Raw genomic sequence first — 22,719 nt, forward strand, 5'->3', positions numbered from 1 at the left:
GACATATGCCTGTGTACACACATGGAGACAGGCAGACACACAAGCACTAATAAGTGTATATAAAAACAATAACTACAACAACAAAACAGGTGATTGTTTTTATGGATACATTCAGGACTTTTGGATGCTGAATTTGGTTTTTCCATTTAGGTTTAGACACAATGTTGTTCTAGGGACCAGCTCAGTAAAATCCTTGGTTAATGGTGACATTTTAGTACTTGAATCCCTCTGTCGTATTTGTGCAAATGATAAACTGGTAAGATGCCACTGCTTTGTCAGTAAGCTCTTCTGGAAATCCCTCAGTATTTCTAAGCTTTCTAGTTTCTACTTCTCAAATTTAGATGGTAATTCTGTCCACAAATCATACCCTTAATATAAAGGCAGAACAGCAATTTTCATTTTTGAAGAGAGACTGAAGTCACACTGCTTGTCCATGGAAAAGGAAGCAGAAGACTTAAGTGTTCTTCCCTAACAGGACACTACCACAACTCCACAGGGTAGGAAACACAATCTGCAAGTAAGACTTGGGAACTGTGAGTGGTTAGGATGACTTGGAAGTGCTCCTTAACTCGGAGAGGACAAACTGAGAGGCACAAGGTCCACATTGGCCTCCTAGGGGCCTCACCATGTTAGCTACAGCTGTAGAGACCACTGCCATTACCAAGTTACACTGTAGAACCCGAGGTTCCCTTTATCACACAGGACCTGTATCAGTCCATTCCCATGCCCAGACACCTCAACAAATCTATTCAATGCAGAATCCGTAAACAGCTCACACCCCATTTATTATTTAAAAATATTTTGTTACAAAAGGAAAAAAATACAATGCAGTATAAAAGATTGACATCGTCATCAAGTTTATTACACAATTTCAACCTATCAGAAAGACAAACAAATCACCGACAACAGGGGACGGGGGCCTTGGCCTTTTGAGGATTGGGATTTTTTTTTCTCCTTTTGCTATGAGGAATAAAACTAAAAATTATGTCACTGAGTAAAAATAAAAATGGGGAGAAAATAATTCTCTGGTTAAACAGCTTTTCTGATATTTTATGTTGTTTTTCCTTAACTGTCACTTTCTTCCTCTACATTTTAAAAAGACACCCCGAGCTGCTTTTAAGAATAAGCATATCACTTAGCCAATTAGGCAGGATGCTATGTTGGTGGAGTAGGGATTGGTTTAGGGGACAGAAAAATAAGCCACAACTTGTAGCCTCTGTCCAAAGGGAATGTGCCTCTCCAACCTTGGGGGTACTCCTTCGGTGACTGAGGGTCTATCAGAAGTATGCTGAGAAGAGAGAAAGCTTCTTCTACAGTCTTCCCTCTGAGTTTGAAGTCTCCAATGACCCCTATGCCTCACATACCAAATCCCATCTCACATGTCATGTCTCTTTTCACATTAGATCTCACAGGCCCTGCAGATGGATGCAGAAGGAACATCACCCTATGATGGACTGTGGCTACCTCCATCAGGAGCAACCTATCACAATTTGGATGCTTAAAAAAAAAAAAAATTCCATTTGTTTGTGCAGAAAATGGCCACCAGTGTGCTAGTCCTTATAACTCTGAGCTGAGTTCACTAAAGTCTGGCTCCAATTCTTTTCTGCTTCTTGTTAAAGGCCGGAAACCCTCCAGGCAAAGGGGAAGTATCAGAGTAAAAGGAAAAAAAAACCCAAAAAAATCAAAACCCAAAACCACAGTCTTGACTTTACCTGCCTATTAGTGCTGAGTTATTCCAGAGTATGTACCTTGGGAATGCAAGCCCATGCTTACATCAGACCTGAAAAAGAGCCCATGTGAGTAGGCTACATTCTGCTCAAATTTCTTCCCCACACTTTTGGTACTTTACTAACTAGGGGGTGCTTGTTACTGAAGTTCCGTGACATCCCTAAGTCCCAAAGGCAGTACCTTCCTCTAAAACAAGGAAGAAGCCTTCTGGGAAAGGATTCCATGTTAAATGGAAAGTCTCAGGGAAAGGAAACACCTAAGAGCTGGTTATTGCAACAGACGGACAAGCCTGAAGCAGCAAATGGTGGTATCTGGCTGGCATAGGTTTCCAGCAGACAGAAACCTCCCGGGTTCTGCTTCGGAGGGGCAAGTCCACTGAGGAGTCAGATAGCAAGGAGTCAAAAGGATTCAGCCCTCTAGGAGGCCAGGGAAATAAACTGTCAATATGTGAGGAGAAAACTGAGAACACTTTCACAGGTAGTTTCTGTTCTCATGGTCCCTCCTCAACCGGCTAGGAAAACAAAGGAGTTGAACAAGTGGTATGTTAGCAGGGTTTGGACCCTCTTGGCCCCATCAAATCTAGTACTGAAGGCAGAACCCTGGGCATTTTTGGCACACCCAGTCACTTTCCTAAGATCTCACATAGAGGATCCATTCTCTCTGGGAAGGAAGTTTTCTCTCAGTAACCTCACCACTGACTGCTCCTGGGCAATCAGAAACTCAGGGTTCCTTGGACAAAGCACCATTCTCTATGGAGACTATGGGCTGGACATTTTGCTGTCTTCCTGTCTGCCCTCATTCCCTACCCCAGCAAGTCTTTACGTTCTTCCCCCTGGCAAACAGGAGGTGTGGGATTGGGAGGGCTACCAAGCCATCTTCAATCCTGCAGGGCAGAGGGTTTTGCCTGGAGGAAGTTAGGGGTTTGGAAGAAGGGGAAGGGGTGGAGCGGCCTCCGTCCTTTAGTCCTGATCGAGGTGAGGAGATGCAAGTCCATTAAAAACAATTTGCTTCCACCCAGACTCCTGCAATGAAAGCACCAGAAGAGAACACCGGTTAGAGGCCACTCTCTTATCAGTGTGGGCTTATATGAGATAACTGGCAATTCCTGAAATCACAACCTCAGTCAGAATGCAGGCAGTGAAAACAAGCTAAGGAGTGGCTGCACAGAGCATTAAAAAAAAAAAAAAAAAAAAAAAAAAAAAAAAAAAAACCCCAAATGGTGGCATATTTAAGGTTAAGAGGAAAAAACAGACAACGAAATAAGATTAATGTAGTTTGAGAATAATTTAGCTGGGAAAGGTCAGGAACTAACATTTCAAGAATTGATGCTTTAAGGAAAGAGGAGGTTGAGAAAATTTATTCTGAGCAAGTCATAGCTTACCTTACGGGCAAGAAGAAGAAGAAGAAGAAAAAAAAAAGAAAAAAAAAAAAAAAAAAAAAGAGAAAGCAAGAAACGGGAGGGACAATAACAAGAAAACAAGTTTCGTATTTAACCAAATTCACCAGCCCCTAGTACCCAAGAGGCCCTAGCAAGAAGCCTGCACTCTCACTGCAAACTCCTCTATCTCTGTTGTTTCCAAGCAGTCATGGTTAAAACAGACTATACAAGAACAAAACCCAAAGAAACATTCCCACCCCACACACTCCAACAAAAACAGACTCCAAAACAGTGTACTTATGCATGTGCACACAGACACACAGCACAAGAGCCATTCCAGGCTGTGATGAATAAAATGCAAATGATTTTAAGACTTTTCCCATATAACAGTTGTGGGTGAGGACTCAAAAATACAAGAACATTAAACCCAAATGACTTGGCCAAGAACAAAAGCAGAGCATGTAAGAAGGAAAGAGTAGTCACCATCAAAAACATCTGACAGCTGCTAGGCCTTTTGCCACGTTGCTGATCTTAAGGTCCCTAGCAACCTGAAACATGTAGACGGCAGTATGGTCACTTGATATAAAACAGAACCAAAGGTCAAAAGGAAAGGGGAGAATTAAATTTAGGTGTAGACTATTTACTAAACTGAACCTGGAATTGCAGAAATACACAATACCTTTGTAAAGAAGCTTCTTAAGCCTGGCAGTGGTGGTACAATCCTTTAACCCCTGAACTTGGGAGGCAGAGGTAGGCAGATCTTGGAGAGTTCAAAGGCCAAAGCAAGTTCAACTACAGAGCAAGTTCCAGGAAACAGGACTGTTACATATAGAAACCCTGTCTTAAGGGGGAGGAGATGGGGGAGAGAAAGAGCCATCCAAAGGCACACACATGAATGCTATGCAGAAGAAATCTGCATGCTGCCTCCTGAGCTAGCACTGTTCTCAGTTGCTACTCAGAATCAGAACGATTTTTACCTTGCTGGTTTCTCCAAACATATATGCAAGTATTTGTCTCAGTTTCTATAAAGAAAAACTGAAGCCTTCTTTGTTTTGTAACATTCAGGTTTAGGTTTGCTTTGAAATCATATTCCCCCTACCTTAGTCTCCTGAGTGTTGGTATTACTGGTATGTACCATCACAATTGGCTGATCTTTTTAAGCTCAACCAAACTTGAACAGAAAGCTCAGTTTTCAATGGATCAAGAGAATACGGATGAAATGAGAATGATTCTATTTCAAGTAAGAAACACCCTAAAATATTAGGACAATTACTGAGAGTTGAACACACAGAGTACCTAGGTTCACCCTCAAACCTCAAAGCATACACATACATATCTTGAAGAAATGGACAGGATGACTGGTACATCAAGGGAACTGGTGTTGACAGTAGTGTCTCAATGTATACAGAAGCCAAAGACCCATCACTTCAGTTGGCCTGTCAGCCTCAAACCCCAGAGCTGGAGCTCTCTCCTGAGAGAAGAGGATGCTGCTGTTCCATTGAGGCCTCTGCACAAAACATACCTTTCCTGATCAGGGAACATGTATTCACAGCACAGAAATACAATCATTTTTAAGTAAAGATGCTGTAAATGCTGTTTAAATAGCTTGGAGGATTAAGTTCTTTACAGAGATCGGTATATCTCTTCACCAACATGAAACCTTCTAAGCTACAACTTAGTAAATGAAGATTTAATCAGACTACCAAGAAAATTCAAGATGATTTTTTTTTTTTTTTGTTCTTTAAGGAGAAAAAAAAAATCTCTTTAAAGTGTCTGATTCACTTGCACATATGTCAGGGGAAACCAGGAAAGAAGTAATGTGGAAAGCTTACCCATGAGTTTTCCTTGTTTTGTCATAGGGCTGTACCAATCAAATAGATGTTTTTTATAACTACCAATAGAGGACTTTCAGATGGATCAACAAGTCTTAATGGCAATTTCACTATCAAAAGGCTGTCAAAGAATAAAGCCACCAGGGATGGCGACAGGCAGTCATCTATGCTAGTAAGGTACACTGAATAGGCTCTAGAGACTACAACTGCTGCTTTGCAAAGAACAAGTGACAGCTCCCCTTCTGGATATTTTTCTTTTTGCTTTAATTTTTCTTCTTCAAGATAGGGTTTTTCAGTGCAACTAGCTGTCCTGGAACTTGTTCTGTAGACCAGAGTAGCCTCCAACTCTGAGATCTGGCTGCTTCTGCCTCTTGAGTGTTAGGATTAAGTGTGCACCCATCCTGGCTCTTCCAGGTCACTCTTATCCCAACCAATTCCAAAAACCACATGTGAAGTTATTTTTTTGTGGGTTGGGGGAGACAAAGTCCCACTATGTAGTTCCTGCTGACCTTGAACTTGTTATTCTTTTGTCTAAGCCTCCTGAGTACTAGAATTACAAGTATGATCACAACACCCAGTGTTGGCAGCTTTGGATTTTAAGTAATGCTTCAACTGTTCTAACTCAGAAGAGAAGTGATTCTGCTACTTAATGAAGGCATAGACCAAAACACCCGTGCCCACCTTGCTCATCCCCAACAAGAAAGCCAGCCAAAGCCACTTGTGGGTTCTATCTTCATTAGCTTACATTTTACAAGCTATTATGTGTTAATTTGGACATCTTTCAAAACTCAAATCTGTTGCAAAAATCTAGAAATACAAACACGGAATCCATTCAGAGCTTAACTGCTGGCTCTATGTAGGTTATCCTACATTTGAGAGTTCTGTGAGATAAGAACAGTGAAAGCCTGTTTATTTTTTAAAGAAAGAAAGAAATAAGGCACAGAATTTGATGGGTAGGATGATCTGGGAGGAGACAAATGAGAGGAAACCATGATAAGAATATACTGTGTGAAAAATATTAAAAAGATTAAGAAGAAAAAAGAAACACTAAGCTTAAAAGAAAAAAAAAAAAGGAATAGAGAAAGGTATAGATTAAAAGCATTAGTAATTTTTATCATTCCATTTACTTTCTGTAAAAGATGACAAAAACACTCAGCTATAAGTCTAAGTGCCAAGCTGCTTTTAATATTGCTTCTTGAGGCAGTGGCAGGAGGATTTTTCTGAGTTCCAGGCCAGCCTGGTATACATAATGTACACAGGACAGCCAGGACTACATAAAGAGACCCTGTCTCAAAAAACCCAAAGAAGTTAAGGCAGATAATGCTAACAGCAACTCAAGGACAAACACAAAGGAATGCTTTCTTGTCTGTTAGGAGGCTGTCCCCTATGCAGAGTTTTACAGACTTTTTAAAAGGTTTCAGTTTACCAAGACCTATGAAAATGCACAAGAGGTGAGGGTTCCCAATCTTCCCCATTCAGTAATCATCCATAGTTAGTAACTACAGAGCCAAGGCTGGAGAGATGGCTCAGTGTTTAAGAACACTGGCTGCTCTTCCAGAGGACCTGGGTTCAATTCCCAGCATCTACCTGGCAGCTCACAACTGTCTGTGACTCCTGTTCCAGAGGATCTGATACTCACACACAGACATACATACAGACAAAATACCAATGTACATAAATTAAGAGTAAAAAAGAACTACAGGGCCCGTTCAAGTATATTACTTCAGAACAGCCAATCAGACAACAGACCGGGTAGGAATCCTCCTAGTCATATACTGGTCTATTTTCCACACCTCCACAGAAACAGAACCAACATCCATTCTTTCTTACACTACAATCCTTGTTAGCAGCTTTCAGTTGGGATTGTAAAATAGTGGGATAAAACTCAAGAGCTACAGGCACATCCTCTAAGATGGAGATCTTTCTGTGAATGAAATTAGAGAAAAGCAGAGCTGAGACACAGGAAGGCCAAGTCCTGCTGAGGCAGTCCCCAAGTCAGAAGAGCTGACCTACCTTTTCAATCATCCACACCAATTCCTCAAAACTCCCACTTTTAACAAACTTTACTAAAAACAAAAATATCACAAGATCTCTAAAGCTGTTAAAATTTTCCAGAATAGTTTTCTACTCTAAAGCTTTAATGAATATTCTTGAAGTCATTAAAATTTTATCGTGAAAACTAAGTTTTCCCTTTTACTTGAAAACTGGGATAATAATGTAATAATACATGAAATTATTATTGATGACAGTAACAATGGCTTTCCTTTATTAAGAATTTGAAGGAGGGCAGAACATTTCTATTACAAATCGTTTTGTTTTGAGACAGGGTCTTACTCTGTAGTCCAAGCTACCCTTCAACTCATGGCAATCTTCCTGCATTGGTTTCCCAAATGCTGGGATTACAGGCATGAGCCACCATACCTAATTTACATACAATCCACTGGCCAGGAACAGGGCTTCTTTCCCACCTTTCTCAGTGGTGCCGGTCCCGTTCTCTATCCCGGTGTCTCTCATGCTCCCGGTTCCTCTCTTGGAAATAATCATCATGACGGTCTTCATTATGAAGCAAGTCTCGGTGCCTCCTGCTACTCTCCCGGGACCGGCTGGGTGACCTCTCCCTGGACCGATGTCTTTTCCTGTCAGAAATATCTTTTAGTCTCAACCCAGCTGGCCTATGCCACACGAGGTTTTGCATCTCCCAATGCTCACCTAAAATATTCTCTATCATAGGGGCACTGTTGGAAAACCTTAGCTTCCTAAAGCTTAAACTTTTTTTTTGGGGGGGGGGGAATGGCTGACAGATTTGTCGAGATCTTACTAATATATATTGAACATAGTATTTAGAACTTTCCAAGTATTATGATTTAACCTTTACAGCAGGTCTGTAGGCAAGTACTAGAACTTTTCCTCTTAAATTCTCAGAAAGTTGCTAACTTCCACACTCAAGATGGCCATACAGTTGGTTAGCAACAGAACTGAGACTCAAACCTAAGCCCATTGGTTAAAATCCCTATGTGCCCACCTAGGCCCAGCCTCCCCATTCCCTGACCCCAAGGAGTTTAAGACTAAACCCAGGACCTTGTGTGCTAGGCAAGAAGTCTGGTCACTGAGCTATGTCCCCAGCCCTTGAAGCCTATGTTCTTTTTTAGACTCTTTTTCCTAAATGAGGCCACTGCTAACAATACTCATTGAAATGTCTCATTGATTTCTTCTCCTTAAAGAGGTAAATGATGGGTCAGCAGTTAAGAGCACTGACTGCTCTTTGAGAGGTCCTGAGTTCAATTCCCAGCAACCACACGGTGGCTCACAATCATTTGTAATGGGATCTGATGCCCTCTTCTGGTGTGTCTGAAGAGAGTGACAGTGTGCTCACATACATAAAATAAATAAATAATTTTAAAAAATGTGAATATGAGGTCCCCTCTTTATCCAGACAATATTAGATACCCTAGGTTTTCTCCTTTTCCCAACCAAGCTTCAGAAGAGTGTTGCTCAAGGTCAATCAACCCCAAAGCAATCAACTCACCTAGAAGAGCTTCCACTGGCACCCACACTGTATGACTTGGCCTCTATGCCATGAAGACAGTCCTTAAGAGAGGAGATGAGGACCCGGCAACGCTCATCATTGGCGACTCGGGACTGTTTGATAACTGCAATGGCTGTGAGTAGTGTCTCAATGGCGTCACTGTAATCCCCTGATAGGATGGAAGGAAAGGTCAAGGATGAGCAGAGGCAGTAACCAAACTGGTCCAAAAGGAGAGTGCAGGAGGACATAAATTGTCAATAACTAGCTGTTTTAAAAAGCCACAGTAAAATGAACAAAGGAGACATAGCAGGTATAAAACTGAGTAACAGCTACAGTCTAGTCTGAAGTCTGACATATACTAATGGACCTATAATTAGTGCATACTTGTTCAAGGCTTACTTGACAATACTGATTAAACTGCCCTGGAGCTGGAAAGATAGCTCGGCTTTTAAGATCACTTGTTGCTCTTTTAGAGGACCTGGGTTTGATTTCCAGCACCTACATGGCTCACAACCACTCATAGCTCTAGTTTCAGGGAACCAAATGGGCCCCTGAATCCCAAGAATGTATATGGTGCAAAACATACGCATAAGTCTTAAAAAATAAACTATCCCTATATTTAAGCCAACAATTCTAAAACTTTTCTGTTCATAGAACTATGTATGTTTAACTATGTTTTAATAATACTGTTTATTGTTTTATCTTTGCTAGGGCCTTTGCTTGCTACATAAATTAAGCATAGATTATTAAGTTGTTAAAACTCATGAGATAAATCTTTAAGCAAAAAAAGTCATCTTATAAAAGTTTAGCACAATGCTAAACACACAGTAGGTCTCAACAAATAACAGAAGTTAAGCTATACTAATAAGATAGGTGTCCAAAATATAGAAAGCAAAAGATAAATATACTTTTTTTTTTTTTTTGCTGTGAAGTACTGGGTGTTGAACTCAGAGCTTTGAGCATATTAGGCAATTAATCTATCACCAAACTACACATATCCAGCCTTGCAGCTAATTTTTGTAAGGAACAACCAAAATTATAGATATGTTGTAATATCTGTACTCATCCTTCCAAAATGGAGGAATACCCACCATTCAAAAGGTAGTCTTGGTAGTCTTCACAGAAAAATTTCAGTTTTTTTCTTAAACATAGTATTGAGTCTACACATTTTTTTTTCACAAGGTCTTACTGCATAACTCAGAGACTCATCCAATTCTGCCTTCTGAGTGCTGGGATTAGATTTGACACTATGTCTGAATCTACACACTATTTTAAATCTATAATCAGGCACACACACATACGTGTGTGCATTTGTGTGTGTTTTGTTAACTCATACACCTCTATTATATGTATTTATAATACTCTCTATTATATGTATATGTAATATACAGCTTTCAATGATAGGCTAACATGAAAAATTTGCTGATGTAGCTTCATCATTGTTGAAATACCACAAAGTGTATTTATATAAAACCAGCTTTCATTAGATAATATACACAAACACACCATATGTATGTATGTGTGTGTGTGTGTGTGTGTGTGTGTATGATCACTGTGGTGTATAAACTGTCTAAAATATCCCCCCTCTCTTTCATATACGTACTCTTGTAGATTTAAGAAAAACATCATGCTGCCTTCAATAATTAGACCTTTCATTTCCCAAATGTGCACTGGACTCAACAAATCCATACAGAAGTCTGGTGAAAATTATAACTGGGTGGCTTCCTTTATGCAAAGTACCAAGAACAGAACGAACAGGAACTATGAAGGAAGCATGGCACTGTGAAGGACCAGAAACACTGGCATATCAGCTCCATAAAGGCACGGAAGTTCTGTTTTAGAGGCACAGAGAATAAATATAGTTTCTATGACTGGAATAAGAAAAAGAGAGGGAGATAAAAGATTTACTTATCTGCCATCTTAGGGCGGTGGGACTGACATTGAAAAAGGAACAAAGATGATTTCCTCTAAACTTCTTTGTGTATTGTTTAACAATGAACATGTATTATTTTTTAATTTAAGACGTCAAGTTCTGGTGAGGGAAGAACTGACAAGAACACATACTTTGTTTTTAAACTACCCTAGAAACAAATTGAAGCCAAAGATCAGAATTATGGAAAACAGGTTAACAGTCAATTTGAACTTACAGTCTATATTACATTTAGATTCATGTGGGAAAACCCCAGTAAGGAAGTGAGAATGGCTTGGACCAGAACTCCAAACCTTTCTATTCTAGTATGCCAGGCCATTGCTCTACCCACTGAGTTACAGCCACAAACTTTCCATTCTACATCCTCTTCTTTTATGTCCAGGGCTTTCCAAATCCTAGTTGCTGATTCTGCATGCACTGCTGAGAGCAGGGCAAGTTAGCTGAAAGGGTAATATGCCTTAGGATGACAACAGACTTGCATTTAGAGGACAGCCTACCTACAGGCCACCAGCTTTGCCAGACTTCTTAGTATAACAAAGCACCATCTAGTTGGGGTATCACTTCTAAAAACCCCAGGGCTTTTAATTCTACTTGGAGTTGGAGCTACTGCATAGACACAAAGTCTAAAGATCACTTCTGAAATCAAGATCTTTCAGAGACAGCAATTACATTCTATAATACAAACAGGAAATAGTATCTATTACTCAGTCAAGGCACTGAGTTGTTTTCTACAAAGCAAGTCTTGACATTTGACTGGAGTTTTCTCAAAGCCAAAAAATCATACTGCTTTTGAAGTGCATTATCTTCTGACCTCTAACAGTGCTCCAACTCAACTTTTCAAAGTTTTCCACATGGAAATGACAAAGGGGAAAAATTTAAGGCAATAAAGCAAGAGTTAATCACCTGCACTGGCTCCAGACACTGCTTTGGAAATGGCACTGCTGGAAATTGCTCTGTTTCGCTTCATTATCTCTTCAAATTCAGCTTCACTCACTGAAGAAGGTGGAGGGCCTGAATCTCGGCTGCAGAGACAATTACACAGCTGACTGCCCACAACCTTTATTATTTTCACCACATTTTATAGTACTATTATTCAGTTCTTCTCTAGGTATGTCTTAATGTTCATTCTTTTCTTCAAGGACAGAATTTGTATCGTATGTGTTCCTAATTTTGGTTTAACTCAACAGCAGTAATCATTGTAGCATTTGCAGCAGCCATTTATGGCACTGAGTGTAAACAAGCTGCTAAAAGAGAGCTATGAAAGACATGTTTTGGGTCAAGTAGATAAGATGAAAACAGAAAACACTAAATAAAAAACAACAGCAGAGCTGTGGGAAATAACAGCTCATAAAGCTCTTGCCATGTAAGCTCGAGGACCTGAGCTCAAATGTCCAGAATCCACCCAAAAATATCAGTCATGGTAGAACATGCTTATAACCCCAGTGCTGGAGACAAATGGATCCATGGGGCCCACTGGCTAGCCAGTTTAATCTACTTGGGTGAGCTCCAGGCCAATGAAAGACTGTCTTAAGCAAGGTGGACGGCATGTTTGAGAATGAGACCAAAGGTTGTACTTTGGCTTCCACACGCAAATGCACACAAGCACACATGTAGCTAATACACATGTGCAGTTGCACATATGGGCATGCAAAACTAACCTCTGGTAGACACTAACTAATCTATGCCTCAGAACTCGACATCACAGTGAGAATATAGAGGAAAACTACCAGCATTCAGTACCTATTCATGGGAAATGTCTAAAACACCCTCTGCTTTTTAAATTATTATTTTGCCTTGCATATATGTCTGTGTGAGGGTGCCAGGTCTCCTGGAACAAGGAGTCATAGACAGTTGAGAGTTAACACTTGGGGGCTAGAAATTGAACCCATCCTCTGGAAGAGCAGTCAGTGCTCTTAACCACTCCACTGCACCACCTCTCTGGCCCCTTTGTTTTTTTTAAGACAGGGCTTTTCTGTGTAGCTCTGACTGTCCTGGAACTCACTCAGTAGACCAGGCTATTTTCAAACTCAAGAGATTCACTCACTCTGCTTCTCTTACTGGAACTAAAAGCATGAACCACCATCACTGTCTTGCTTGTTGTGATAGTATATGCCAGAAATTTAATACCAGCATTCAAGAGTGGAGGCAGATGGATTGCTGAGTTTGAGGGCAGCTGGTCTACGTAGTGAGACCTTGTCTCAAAACGAACACACACACACACAGAGTGTACTCTACTATCCTGGCTCAAAGCTGCAGGGAAATACAGTTTTTACCTGCCATGGTGGTTATAGGGTGTAGAGGCCTTCATGTAAGTATCTGGTGGAGGCCCCACTGTAGCATTTGGTGGGGGGAAGAAGGCTGGATTGAGGTGAAGGGCTGGTGGGATGGCCCCAGGGGGAGGTACAGCCAGATGAGGAGGTAATCGAGGAGGGGGGGGCATGAGATGCTGGTAGTGGATACCAGGAGGAGGAGGAGGGACACCAAAGCTTGAGGAGAGAGGTGGTGGGGGTGGAATTGGGGGTGGGGGCAGACCCATTAGGGGAAGGGCTGAAGGAGGACGGTTAAAGTAGGGCAACACGCTGGGGGGCTTATCCACACGAGCAGATGAGGGTACAAGATTCTCAGAGGGGGTAGCCCGTCCGTCAGCAGAATCACTAGAATCTCGGGAGTGGGCCCGTGGAGGTATTCCTGCAAAGCAAAACAGAGCTAATGTTACTGCCCAGGCATGCTTTGAATATAGCAATAGGACCAGTTCATCTCTCAGCAAGTCTGGTACCATATAAAAGAACACAAGTGAAGTAGCTAAGAGAGAAGAAACGAATCATTTGGTACCTTTCCATTGGCCCCAGAAAAAAGATCAGAAGTATTTTGGTTAAGACAACTCCAAAAGCAACAGAACTCTTAAGTCTTGTATGTTAATAGATGCTCTCATCTAGGATTCTCAAAGTGCTTAAAACATATTTAAGAGAAACCTTATTTCCTATTTTCAAATAAATGTATATGCTCCAAACAACCCATAAGCAAATGATGATATTCTGCTGAATTTTACCTTCAAGAGTTCAGAGACTCAAGACCAACTATGAGTTATACTTTATTGTGCTGAACTCTAGAAACATTCTTTTTGCCATAGAGCTCTAGCCAGAGAATTGAAGAAAGAACAGGAAAAGCAGGAGACCGTCATCCTCTACCTACATTTTATTCAAAGAGCTAGTTCAGCCTAGTTAAAGCAGACCCCAACAGATCATGACATTATGGGCTTGAGACTTGCAGACAGAAAGATGTTTAGCAAATACAGAGAGGCAGAGTGCTTCTTAAACTGGAACTTACATTTAGGGTTAATGCTCAAGGCAAGCTTATGCTGGGATTAACTACATGACTTCTTCACTATCAGATATGGCCAGCCTGTTCCTTATGTTTCAAATACAAGACTACCTGTTTTTTTCTCAAGTTGTTATACACCAAACAGGTTTTAAAGCAAGTGCAATCCTTTGTAACAGTTAACAACGTTGTCAGGTACTGTTCCAATTTTGATTTGTATATCTGGTTACAAGTCCTCAGAGAAACAGCCATTTTAAGCAGACGATTCCACTGGCTTTATTTTCAGAAAAAAAAAGAAAAAGAAAAAGAAAAAAGTAACACACACAAGGAAAAAGCTGAGAAGAGGTAAAGAATACTACTCTCAATATAACTGCAAAGAGATGTATCTTGGGGAAACCAGGAGAGGGCTGAATTATACAAATACTCTGAAACAAGGGACAGGAAAATGTTGAGTTGTCAAAGAAGTGTGTGCCTTTTAACCCAGGGCAATTATAGAATATAGTTCATCCACCTAGGCTGTCAACAGAGAGGACTGTTGTTTCCATTAAAGAGACTATCTTCACAGGAAGGACATATCCCATCAACACAAGGAACTACTGTTTTAGAGCTAAGTACAAAGTAGTGACAGCAGGTATGTGATGAAATGCTTCTGCTATCATCCATTGTGAAAGAAAAGGAGGCTGACTGTTTCAATCAAAGGCAGGCCATTGCAGGGTATCTGTACCTGTGAAGTCAGTATAAGCCAAGGTTGGTCCTCAGGTTTAGAAATCTGATTTTAGTAGTTCACCAGGGTATAATCAGACCCTAAGAGATTGAATTATGCCATTCAAACTGATACATGAACCAAAATAGTAACTTATTAGTTGATAATGACAAGAATGATGGACAGTCATATTAAAGGGAGTAGATGAACTTAAGGGAACAAGATAACAGAATGCTGCATTTTAAAGAAAAACTAATGTGATATACTTGCCAAGCCAACTAAATATTCATTAACTGTAAGTAATCCCTTTTCTCTAGAACAACAATGGAGAAACAACACTGAACTTTTATTACCTAATACTTCTTATGGTTGATTTTTAACAGAGAATACCAAATATATACTCATAACAGGATATTAGCCACCTCTGTATACCTTAATTACACTTTAGGGTGTCTGGTTTTTGAGAACCCCATTCATGGTATATCCATTTATGGAAGAATACAGAATTGACCAATGATAGGAACTTTAATCATTTTTTAGTTCAGATGGGAAAGAGGCCCCAAGAAGTGAACTGAATTGTTCAGAAGGCCAAACAGAAGAGACAAAGGCAGAACCCACTGACAACCTAAATCTGACTCCCAACACTGTCCTCTTTACTCAAATCTCATTCTTAGGCCCACCCACCAATTGTGCCACCAAACCAGTACTAACAGCAAGCACCCTTGCCCCAAATCCTCCACATCACAGCAACAAGCCCACAATCTCCCCCCATCATACAGATGGTCTCGACGTACCCCCTCTTGGGACTCGGACGCACTCACGTTTCCGAGCCTGAGCCTCAAACTGTGATAAGTTCTGCCGGGTGGCCGGCCTCACATCTACTTTTTCTCCATTAAGAACTTTTCCTGGTAAGAGTTCCAGCAATTTGTGGACAGAATTTTCAGAGGCTACCACCACCTCAGCATACCTTAAGGAACAAATTAAAAGAGGAATAAAATATTTAGACACTGAGCTAAAGAAAAGGCATCTTGCTAAATTATTTAAATACCCTTCCAAACCCATACCCCCATTCCCTATCAGCAACAAGAAGGTGCCACCCTATAAATTTCCTGTTTTTCCTTACTTTTTGGAATTTAAAATTAACATTCTTTCCCTTCAACAGATGGATGTTCAATTTCATTCCAGCTAGGTCCCAAATCTTTGGCAGTTTGTCAAAACCAAGGTAGTAAGCTAGGCCAGGGTGGAAGGGGGTTAGAATCCAAGTTCAAACATGTAAAATCTGTCACCCAAATAGCTACAAACTTAGAGGGGCTCCCCAGCTCTAGATCTCACCCTTTAGACTGGCCATTTGCACGATTCTCTGCAAATTTCAACTCCACCACATCATAGACTCCTATAGAGCGAATAACCTGGATCAGCTGCTGGTCTGTGGTCCACTGGGGCCGGCAAGATGGAAAAGGGAGAAATGTCAAGAGCTACATGCCTGTTACCCACCCACCCAGATGTTCCAAGTCCTGTTCCCAAATCTAGGACTCCAGCCACAACCATAACCACCCACAGGAAACCCCAAAGCCCAGCAATATTTCAATCACTGCAGGCTTTTTTTATTGTCCCAAACTCTAAACCCATCTAACCCCACAACCCCTATGTTTGGGAATTAAGATTAAAATTTATTTTAATTTTGACTGACATGTGGGCTGGTTGATCATCAGTTCAAACAGATTGCTAACAACTTTAATTATAGATCTGACAGGGTTGAGTTGACCATGCCAGGAATATTCCCATCAGTGTATACATTTCCTGATTTGGCAGTCCCCACCACCAGCCCCAAAACATGTCACACCATAATTTTTACAGAATAGTCAGCACATATCCCAAATACACTACAGCTATCAAGGTCTTTGATCCCCATCACCCACCATTATCACAGGACCATCTAATGACCACCAAGAGTTCAAGGTGTTCACTCTGATATCTCGTCCCATAGATGACCCTGCTAGACATAAAGCCCCAGGGTCAGGGGCAGTAATAAGATGGCAGAAAAGGCAACTACCCACTTAATCAATGTTTTCTTCGGCACCAGTACGTCCTCAGGATAGTTCTCTTTCAGAGATCAATCCAACCTGATCCCAGGAAAAAGAAATCCAACCCCATCAGAGCACAAAACAGTGCAACAGTGGTTTCTGAAAATGCCATCACCTCCCAGTGCTCTCCCTCCAGCCCACCCTTAAGATTTTTGGTTATCCTTGCTCACCCAGGAGAAACTGCCTACATAGACAGCCGCTCGCCGACTCCGCAGGCCACTGTATGTATACAGAATTGCAGGGGTCTTGTTGTTTGGTTTGGGAGCTGGCTCCTGGCGAACAGGAGGGGGTGGTTCTGTGCTACTGCTTCTGTCATCTGAGGGCTGTGAGGCAGCCGTCAACACATCATCATATAGGTCAATCTGATCTGTGTTGTTGAACTCCGAGTCCTAAAAGATGAGGAAGTGATAATGAAGCCTTCAAACTTTTCAGTTTGTTTCTTCTGCTTCAGTCTAGCTGATTTAGAACCTATAGTTAAATGCTTTGTAGAGTAATGTACAAGACCTCCTTCTCCCACTCTAGGAAAAAGGGTACAGAAGACTCTGGATTTGAAACTCTTAGTATTACTTATGAGATTTCTAAGATTTTATTAGCAATGGGAAAGTATGAGTTTAGCCTCCTGTGAGGATCAAAGAGATAGTAAATAAGCAAACAAACCAATACGAATGAGATACATCTCAAGACATGCATGAGATCAGTGATGTCAGATCCAAGACCACATCTCAGATATATTAATAAAATGTACTTTTAATATCAAGCTATATATTATTGCATATAATAAGAGTACATTTATCTAGAAATATAAAACAGAAGAATGCAAAAGCGAGTAGGCAAAATGAAACAAACCAAAACTGGGAGTTATCGTTTAAGTTTATAGAAATGACCTGGGGAAACTTCCAAGCTCACAAAATACAATCTCAGTTTTCTAATAGCCACCTACAAAACACAAAAAGAAAGGAGTAGAGGGCTGGGGATATAGTTCAGTTGTAGTAGAGTGCTTGCCTTGCACACACGAGGCTCTAGGTTCAAGCTCCAGTATTTATGTGTCAAGTACAGTGATTTGCCCTTGTAGTCTGAGACACAAAAAGAACTTGAAGTGGGCATAGTGGCCCATGTGCCTGTAATCCCAGCATTTGGGAGGTAGAGGAAGGAGATCAGCAGCTGACAGCTAGCTGAGTTTGAGATCATAAGTACTGGACCATCTTATAAAAAACAAATAAAACAAAAAGTTATTGAGATGATTTAGTAGATAAATACATTTGCTAACAAGCCCGGTGCCTGAATTCAATTACCAGAACTCACATGGCAGAAGAAAAGTTTTGTCTTCTGACCTTAACACATAGGCCATACATAAAACAAATGGAAAAATAAAAATCACCCAAATCCCGAACACCCCACCTCCCAGAAGACTCAACAACTCTATCCTGTCCAATACTCTAATCCTCACAAGCCATTCTTAGCTCTCTATATCTGTCAGTTTCCCATTCAGACTTAACCAGCTGAAAACATCCTTTACATTTTTCTTTAAGATGGGAGCAGGAGATATGGCTCAGTGGTTAGAAACACAGGCTACTCTTCCAGAGGACCTGGGTTTGATTCCAAGCACGACTGGCAGCAGCTTACAAATAACTAACTCCAGTCCCAGGTGATCTGATGCCTTCCTTTGGCCTCTAAAGGCAATGCACACACGATGTATAGACATACATACAAGCAAAACACACATAAAACATAAAATTAAAAATACAAGGGTCAGGGGTAGATATTTCTCCTAGTAAAAGGCAAGCCCTAGATTTTGCTGTTAACAAAGCCAAAACAATCATTGTCATTATCTAGAGATTTTTTTTTTAAGTATGTGAAAGGAATGCATAGAGATTTTGCATGGAATACCGCTACTTATGCTAGGCAACATCTGTCTTTACCACTGAGCTATAGCTTTGATTTTTTTTTTTAAATAAATTATTAGATAGGGTCTGGCTAAGTTCTCAAGTTGTCAAGACTGGTCTTGAACTTGTGATAACTTCTGCCTCAGTCTCCTTAATGGCTGGGGTACAGGACTATACCATTAGGCCCATTAACTTTTTTAAAAAATAGACTTAAGCACCTAAAGATTTTGTTACAGAGGAGACCAATCCCCAAAGGATATTAAGGATAACTAGACTTTATACCTCCCACCAAGGCTTTCTGAAGAGGGAAAAAAGATTTTCAAATGAAACTTAAAGGCAATAAGGAAATAATAGTATTTTATATACTCAAAGTTGGCAAACCTTTAAGATTCCTTTTATGCAGTATCTGTCATTCAAAGATATATCTAAGAGTTCTAAGGTAAAAGTCATTACTGAGAACTGGCTAGTTAAAAAATAAGTAAATAAATAAAAGGGTCAATGAACCAGTATGAAGACTTCAACTTGGGAAGCAAACACAACAGTAGGAACTGTTCATACTGTTAACTTAAAGGCAATCAATGGGCTCTTTGAAAAATTCCTGAAAGAACAAAAAAGGATCAATCCTATAGGAGGGCCTTGTTTGTGTAGATTACCACTTCAGAAAGAAAACACAATGAATTTGAATGTTCCAAGTATCAATGGTCTATCCAAGCCACGGGACCTAAAAAAGCTAGCAGTAGCTGGGCATGGTGGCATATGCCTTTAATCCCAGTACTTAGGAGGCAAAGGCAGACAGATCTCTGAGTTTGAGGCCAGCCTACTCTACAGTGAGTTCCAGAATAACCAGGTGCTACAGAGAGAAAGAAACCTTGTCTTTCCTGACTGAACTGTAAAAAAAATTACAAACAAACAAGCAAACAACTCCCCCAACCCATATGGTCCCACAAAAGAAGCAAAAATCAAATACACACCCTGTTTTGTAGGTGGCAATGCTAAAATTTTTGTTAAGTTTAAATTTAAAATATGTATTCAATATTGAATAGTTCAATAAGAATTTTGTTGTTAAGGGTACACACAAAAAGCTACAGTATGTCATGAAGCTTCCTAGTAGGATTTGATTTTGCCTTTCAATATGTTCACTATCCCTATTTCCTATTCAGTATCTGACCCAATGAAGTAACTAACTTGGATATAGTTTTCTCAGTAAAACCATCGTAACTGTTGGTTACCTTTTCTCTGGTTTTTAGAAGGCCACATCAATTTTGGGCCTCATACTCCTATCTCCACAGTTCTCAACACCTTCTCCCCCATCACCATTGCCCACTGTTCTGCACTGTTACTGTTGTGTTTCCTGACAGTCTGACATTGTCTCTAATTTGGCCTCCAACTTGTAGGAATCCTGCCCAACCTCCAGAGCACTGGGATTATGGATGTGTACCACCATACCCAGCTATATCACTTTTACTTAGTCACCACAAATGGCACCTATTTTCCAGCACAGGGATTCACTCTTTCCCAATACCTCGATAGCTCGGGCAGTAGTAATCCTACAGGAGTAGTTCAAATCTTTCCTGATAGGCATACTTTATAAAGCCTATCTTAGCATGAGAAGGAATAAACAGAAAATTCAGGAGAGTAGCAGTTTTCAGTCACCCTTTTAGTTTGCTCCTGTCTGACTGAGTAATATGAATCCCAGGACTCCCAATGTAACAGCAATAAAGTAACTCTGCAAAAGGTTCTTTTAGCATATGCTGCCAGAGTGCAGAAGCAAATACCATAGGGTCCTACATAGTAAATGTGTTAATTTTTTTCAAGGATGAAAGTGCTCTTGAGGGAGTTCTATGTGGGGCTAGCTAGGAACAAACCAGTAACTGTGCTCTAAGACATTCAAAAACCCAATTCCTACAGGTTGACTTCCATCTAAGCCAACTTTTAACCACTCTACCAAGACTTTTAAACAATTTAGCAGCTTCGGGATTACACAAAAACCAGCTCTGCCAAAAATTAACTTATGGGGATGGGGTGCCCCCTTTTCAACTTTTAGAATGTAAAACATTCAAAGTCTATATTTGCTTCGACTTTCTCCATATCAAACACTGCCTGCTTGGTATAAATGTCCACACACTAATTTTGGCTTTAGACCAGAAAGTCCCTTTTTATAAAAAAGTGAATTAATGAACAAATCACTGAGGGTAATAATGTGTACCTTGACAAAGTAGTGACTACTGGACAAGGACTATGTCTTGTCTATGACTCGTAAGTTATAAACCATTTATTACTTTTTCTTTAGACCAAACATGGCCCGTGGTTAACAACTGTCTATTCTCCAATGTGAATTAGTTGCAGTACCAGTCAACAATATAGATTGAGAATTGGGGGTCTCTTTCAGTAATACAGAATTAAGAAAGTCTTGTTAATGAAAAAGCCATAAATTTAAAATGACCAAAGTCTGATTCAAACAAACACATAAAACCCAGGAAACCAAGACTAGAAAGAGGGCTCAGTAGATAACTTTCTTTGTCCAGAGGACTTGAATCTGGTTACTAGGATCTACATCAAGAGGTTCGCAACTACCTGTAACACCAGTTCTAGGGAACCCCACACTACTTGGGTAACTGCAAACCACTCAAACAAAATTTAAAATAAAATTATGGGATGTATGAGTCTCTCTTGTTGCCTATCAAGGTCAGGCTACAACCTAGGCATTCTAGTCCATTCTTTCCCGGTCCTTACGTGTACCTACTGGAATACAATGACAAGAACCAGCTAGCTCAAGGATAACTACTAAAAAGAACCCAGGTAAGAGAAAAGTTTTAAATAGAAACTTTCCGTTGAGCTTTGACCTCAAGATCAAAGAACACAGCATCATAGATTACTATTTTAAAGGACATTTAAAATGTAAAAACACAAATTCAAAATAGGATAACCAAGTCTTTGACTTGCCTTTAGTTTATTCAATGGTTTTACTTTCCTTCCCAACCATACCAAAAATGCCCACAGAATTCTCAAGAAGACAGTTAAGCTATTTAAAAGATTGAAAACACCTGGAGTGGAGCTGGAACGCCATCTTTAAGGCAGTTGGTATACTCTGTCTTTCAAGTTATCTCTTGTACTTTCTACACCATTGGGAGGGAACTAGCAGGGGGAGAGAGACAAACATTCTGGAGCTGCAAGCTGAGAGAACAGCAAAGTAACAAGTATCAAAATTATCCCAGCAATACTGCAACAAATGTAATTTTCAGTTTTAATTATGGTTAGTCATTCAACTCTGGAATGACTTGGGGAAACAATTCCACAGGCTGATTCACCATTCTATTACACTTGGGTTTTTATTTGCTCTTAAAGCAAACCCTTTAAAATTGAAGCCTGGAGGTTCAAATTAACATAAAGAGGAATGGTCAGTCGTCTTCCAAGTCTCCGCTAGGGGGAATTCCTTCGATACTAAGGAGAATTATTTTGAGTTGAGAGAGAAACCACTGCCAGTAGACGATGGAAGAAAACCCAAAACTACTAATTCTTCTCACCTGATTGAACTCTTCATCAGCGTATATATCAATCAAGTCCACTCCTTCTGACATGGCTCCGGAAATACGCTCTCAAGCCCGGAGAACGGACAAAGTAAGAAAGATGCCACTACGGTATTCAGAAAAGGGTAAAAATTTTTAAGGCACAAGGGTCCCAGGCTGGGAGGAGGACAAGGGTCAACAACCTCTTGTCTCCGGAGAGGCAGCATCCCGGCAGCCCTGAGCCTGGCCCCACCCGCTCCGCCCCGCCCCCAGCCTCGCGCCGCCCCCAGCTCTCCCAGGCCGCTCGGGCTCGCGGGGCTCGCTGCCCATCACCCGCGGGCCCGACCCGAGACGCGCCGAGTCGGCGCCCGTAGCTGCCTATGGCGCCACCGCCAAGTCCAGGCCATGACTCTTGAGAGGGCCTGTGAAGAACCACTGCGGCGAGGGCAGCAAGCTCAGCCCGTCGCACCTGCTAGGCCCAGGGGGCGTCCCAAGCCGGAGCCCCGCGCGGGCCCGGAAGCTCCCGCCGCCTCCAGTCCAACCGGGCCCCGGTCCTCGCTCTCGGCTAGGCCTGCCCTGCTCCCTCCCACAGCTCTAGGATCTCAGCCCCTCCCTCAAAGGCCCGCGCTTCCCTCCACCCGCCGTCTTCCGCCGCCGTCACCCCAACCGACCCCCTCCCCTCCGCGGCGCCAGCCCCGGCCCTCTTTCCGGCCCCGACGGCCCCCGGCCGCGCGCCCCCGTTACCGGGAATATGGCGGCGGCCGCGGAGAGTCCCGACTAGGCCCGAAGCGCGCGAACCGCTCTCCGCCCCAGGTCCCGCCCCCCCACCGG

The 22,719-nt window shown here is 41.3% G+C and overlaps 1 protein-coding gene across 4 annotated transcripts; it reads right to left on the reverse strand.

The window, feature by feature from the left end:
- Nucleotides 1-838: 838 nt before the first annotated feature.
- Nucleotides 839-22,697, reverse strand: CPSF7 (cleavage and polyadenylation specific factor 7). Of its 4 annotated transcripts, XM_080912685.1 has the most exons (10): nt 22,633-22,697; nt 21,907-22,015; nt 16,670-16,888; nt 15,748-15,851; nt 15,210-15,382; nt 12,668-13,082; nt 11,298-11,416; nt 8,465-8,633; nt 7,407-7,574; nt 839-2,750 (listed from the first exon to the last, which is right to left on the reverse strand). In XM_080912685.1, the coding sequence occupies exons 2-9, from the start codon at nt 21,958-21,960 to the stop codon at nt 7,412-7,414; spliced, it is 1,416 nt and encodes a 471-aa protein (XP_080768811.1). In that variant the 5' UTR covers nt 21,961-22,015; nt 22,633-22,697; the 3' UTR covers nt 839-2,750; nt 7,407-7,411. The 4 variants fall into 4 exon arrangements, with proteins under 4 accessions (XP_080768811.1, XP_080768812.1, XP_080768810.1 ...); XM_080912686.1 differs by lacking the exon at nt 22,633-22,697 and having other exon boundaries at nt 15,237-15,382; nt 21,907-22,108; XM_080912684.1 differs by lacking the exon at nt 22,633-22,697 and having other exon boundaries at nt 21,907-22,108.
- Nucleotides 22,698-22,719: the final 22 nt, after the last annotated feature.

Source organism: Micromys minutus, assembly GCF_963924665.1.
Source record: "Micromys minutus genome assembly, chromosome: 2".
Lineage (NCBI taxonomy): Eukaryota > Metazoa > Chordata > Mammalia > Rodentia > Muridae > Micromys > Micromys minutus.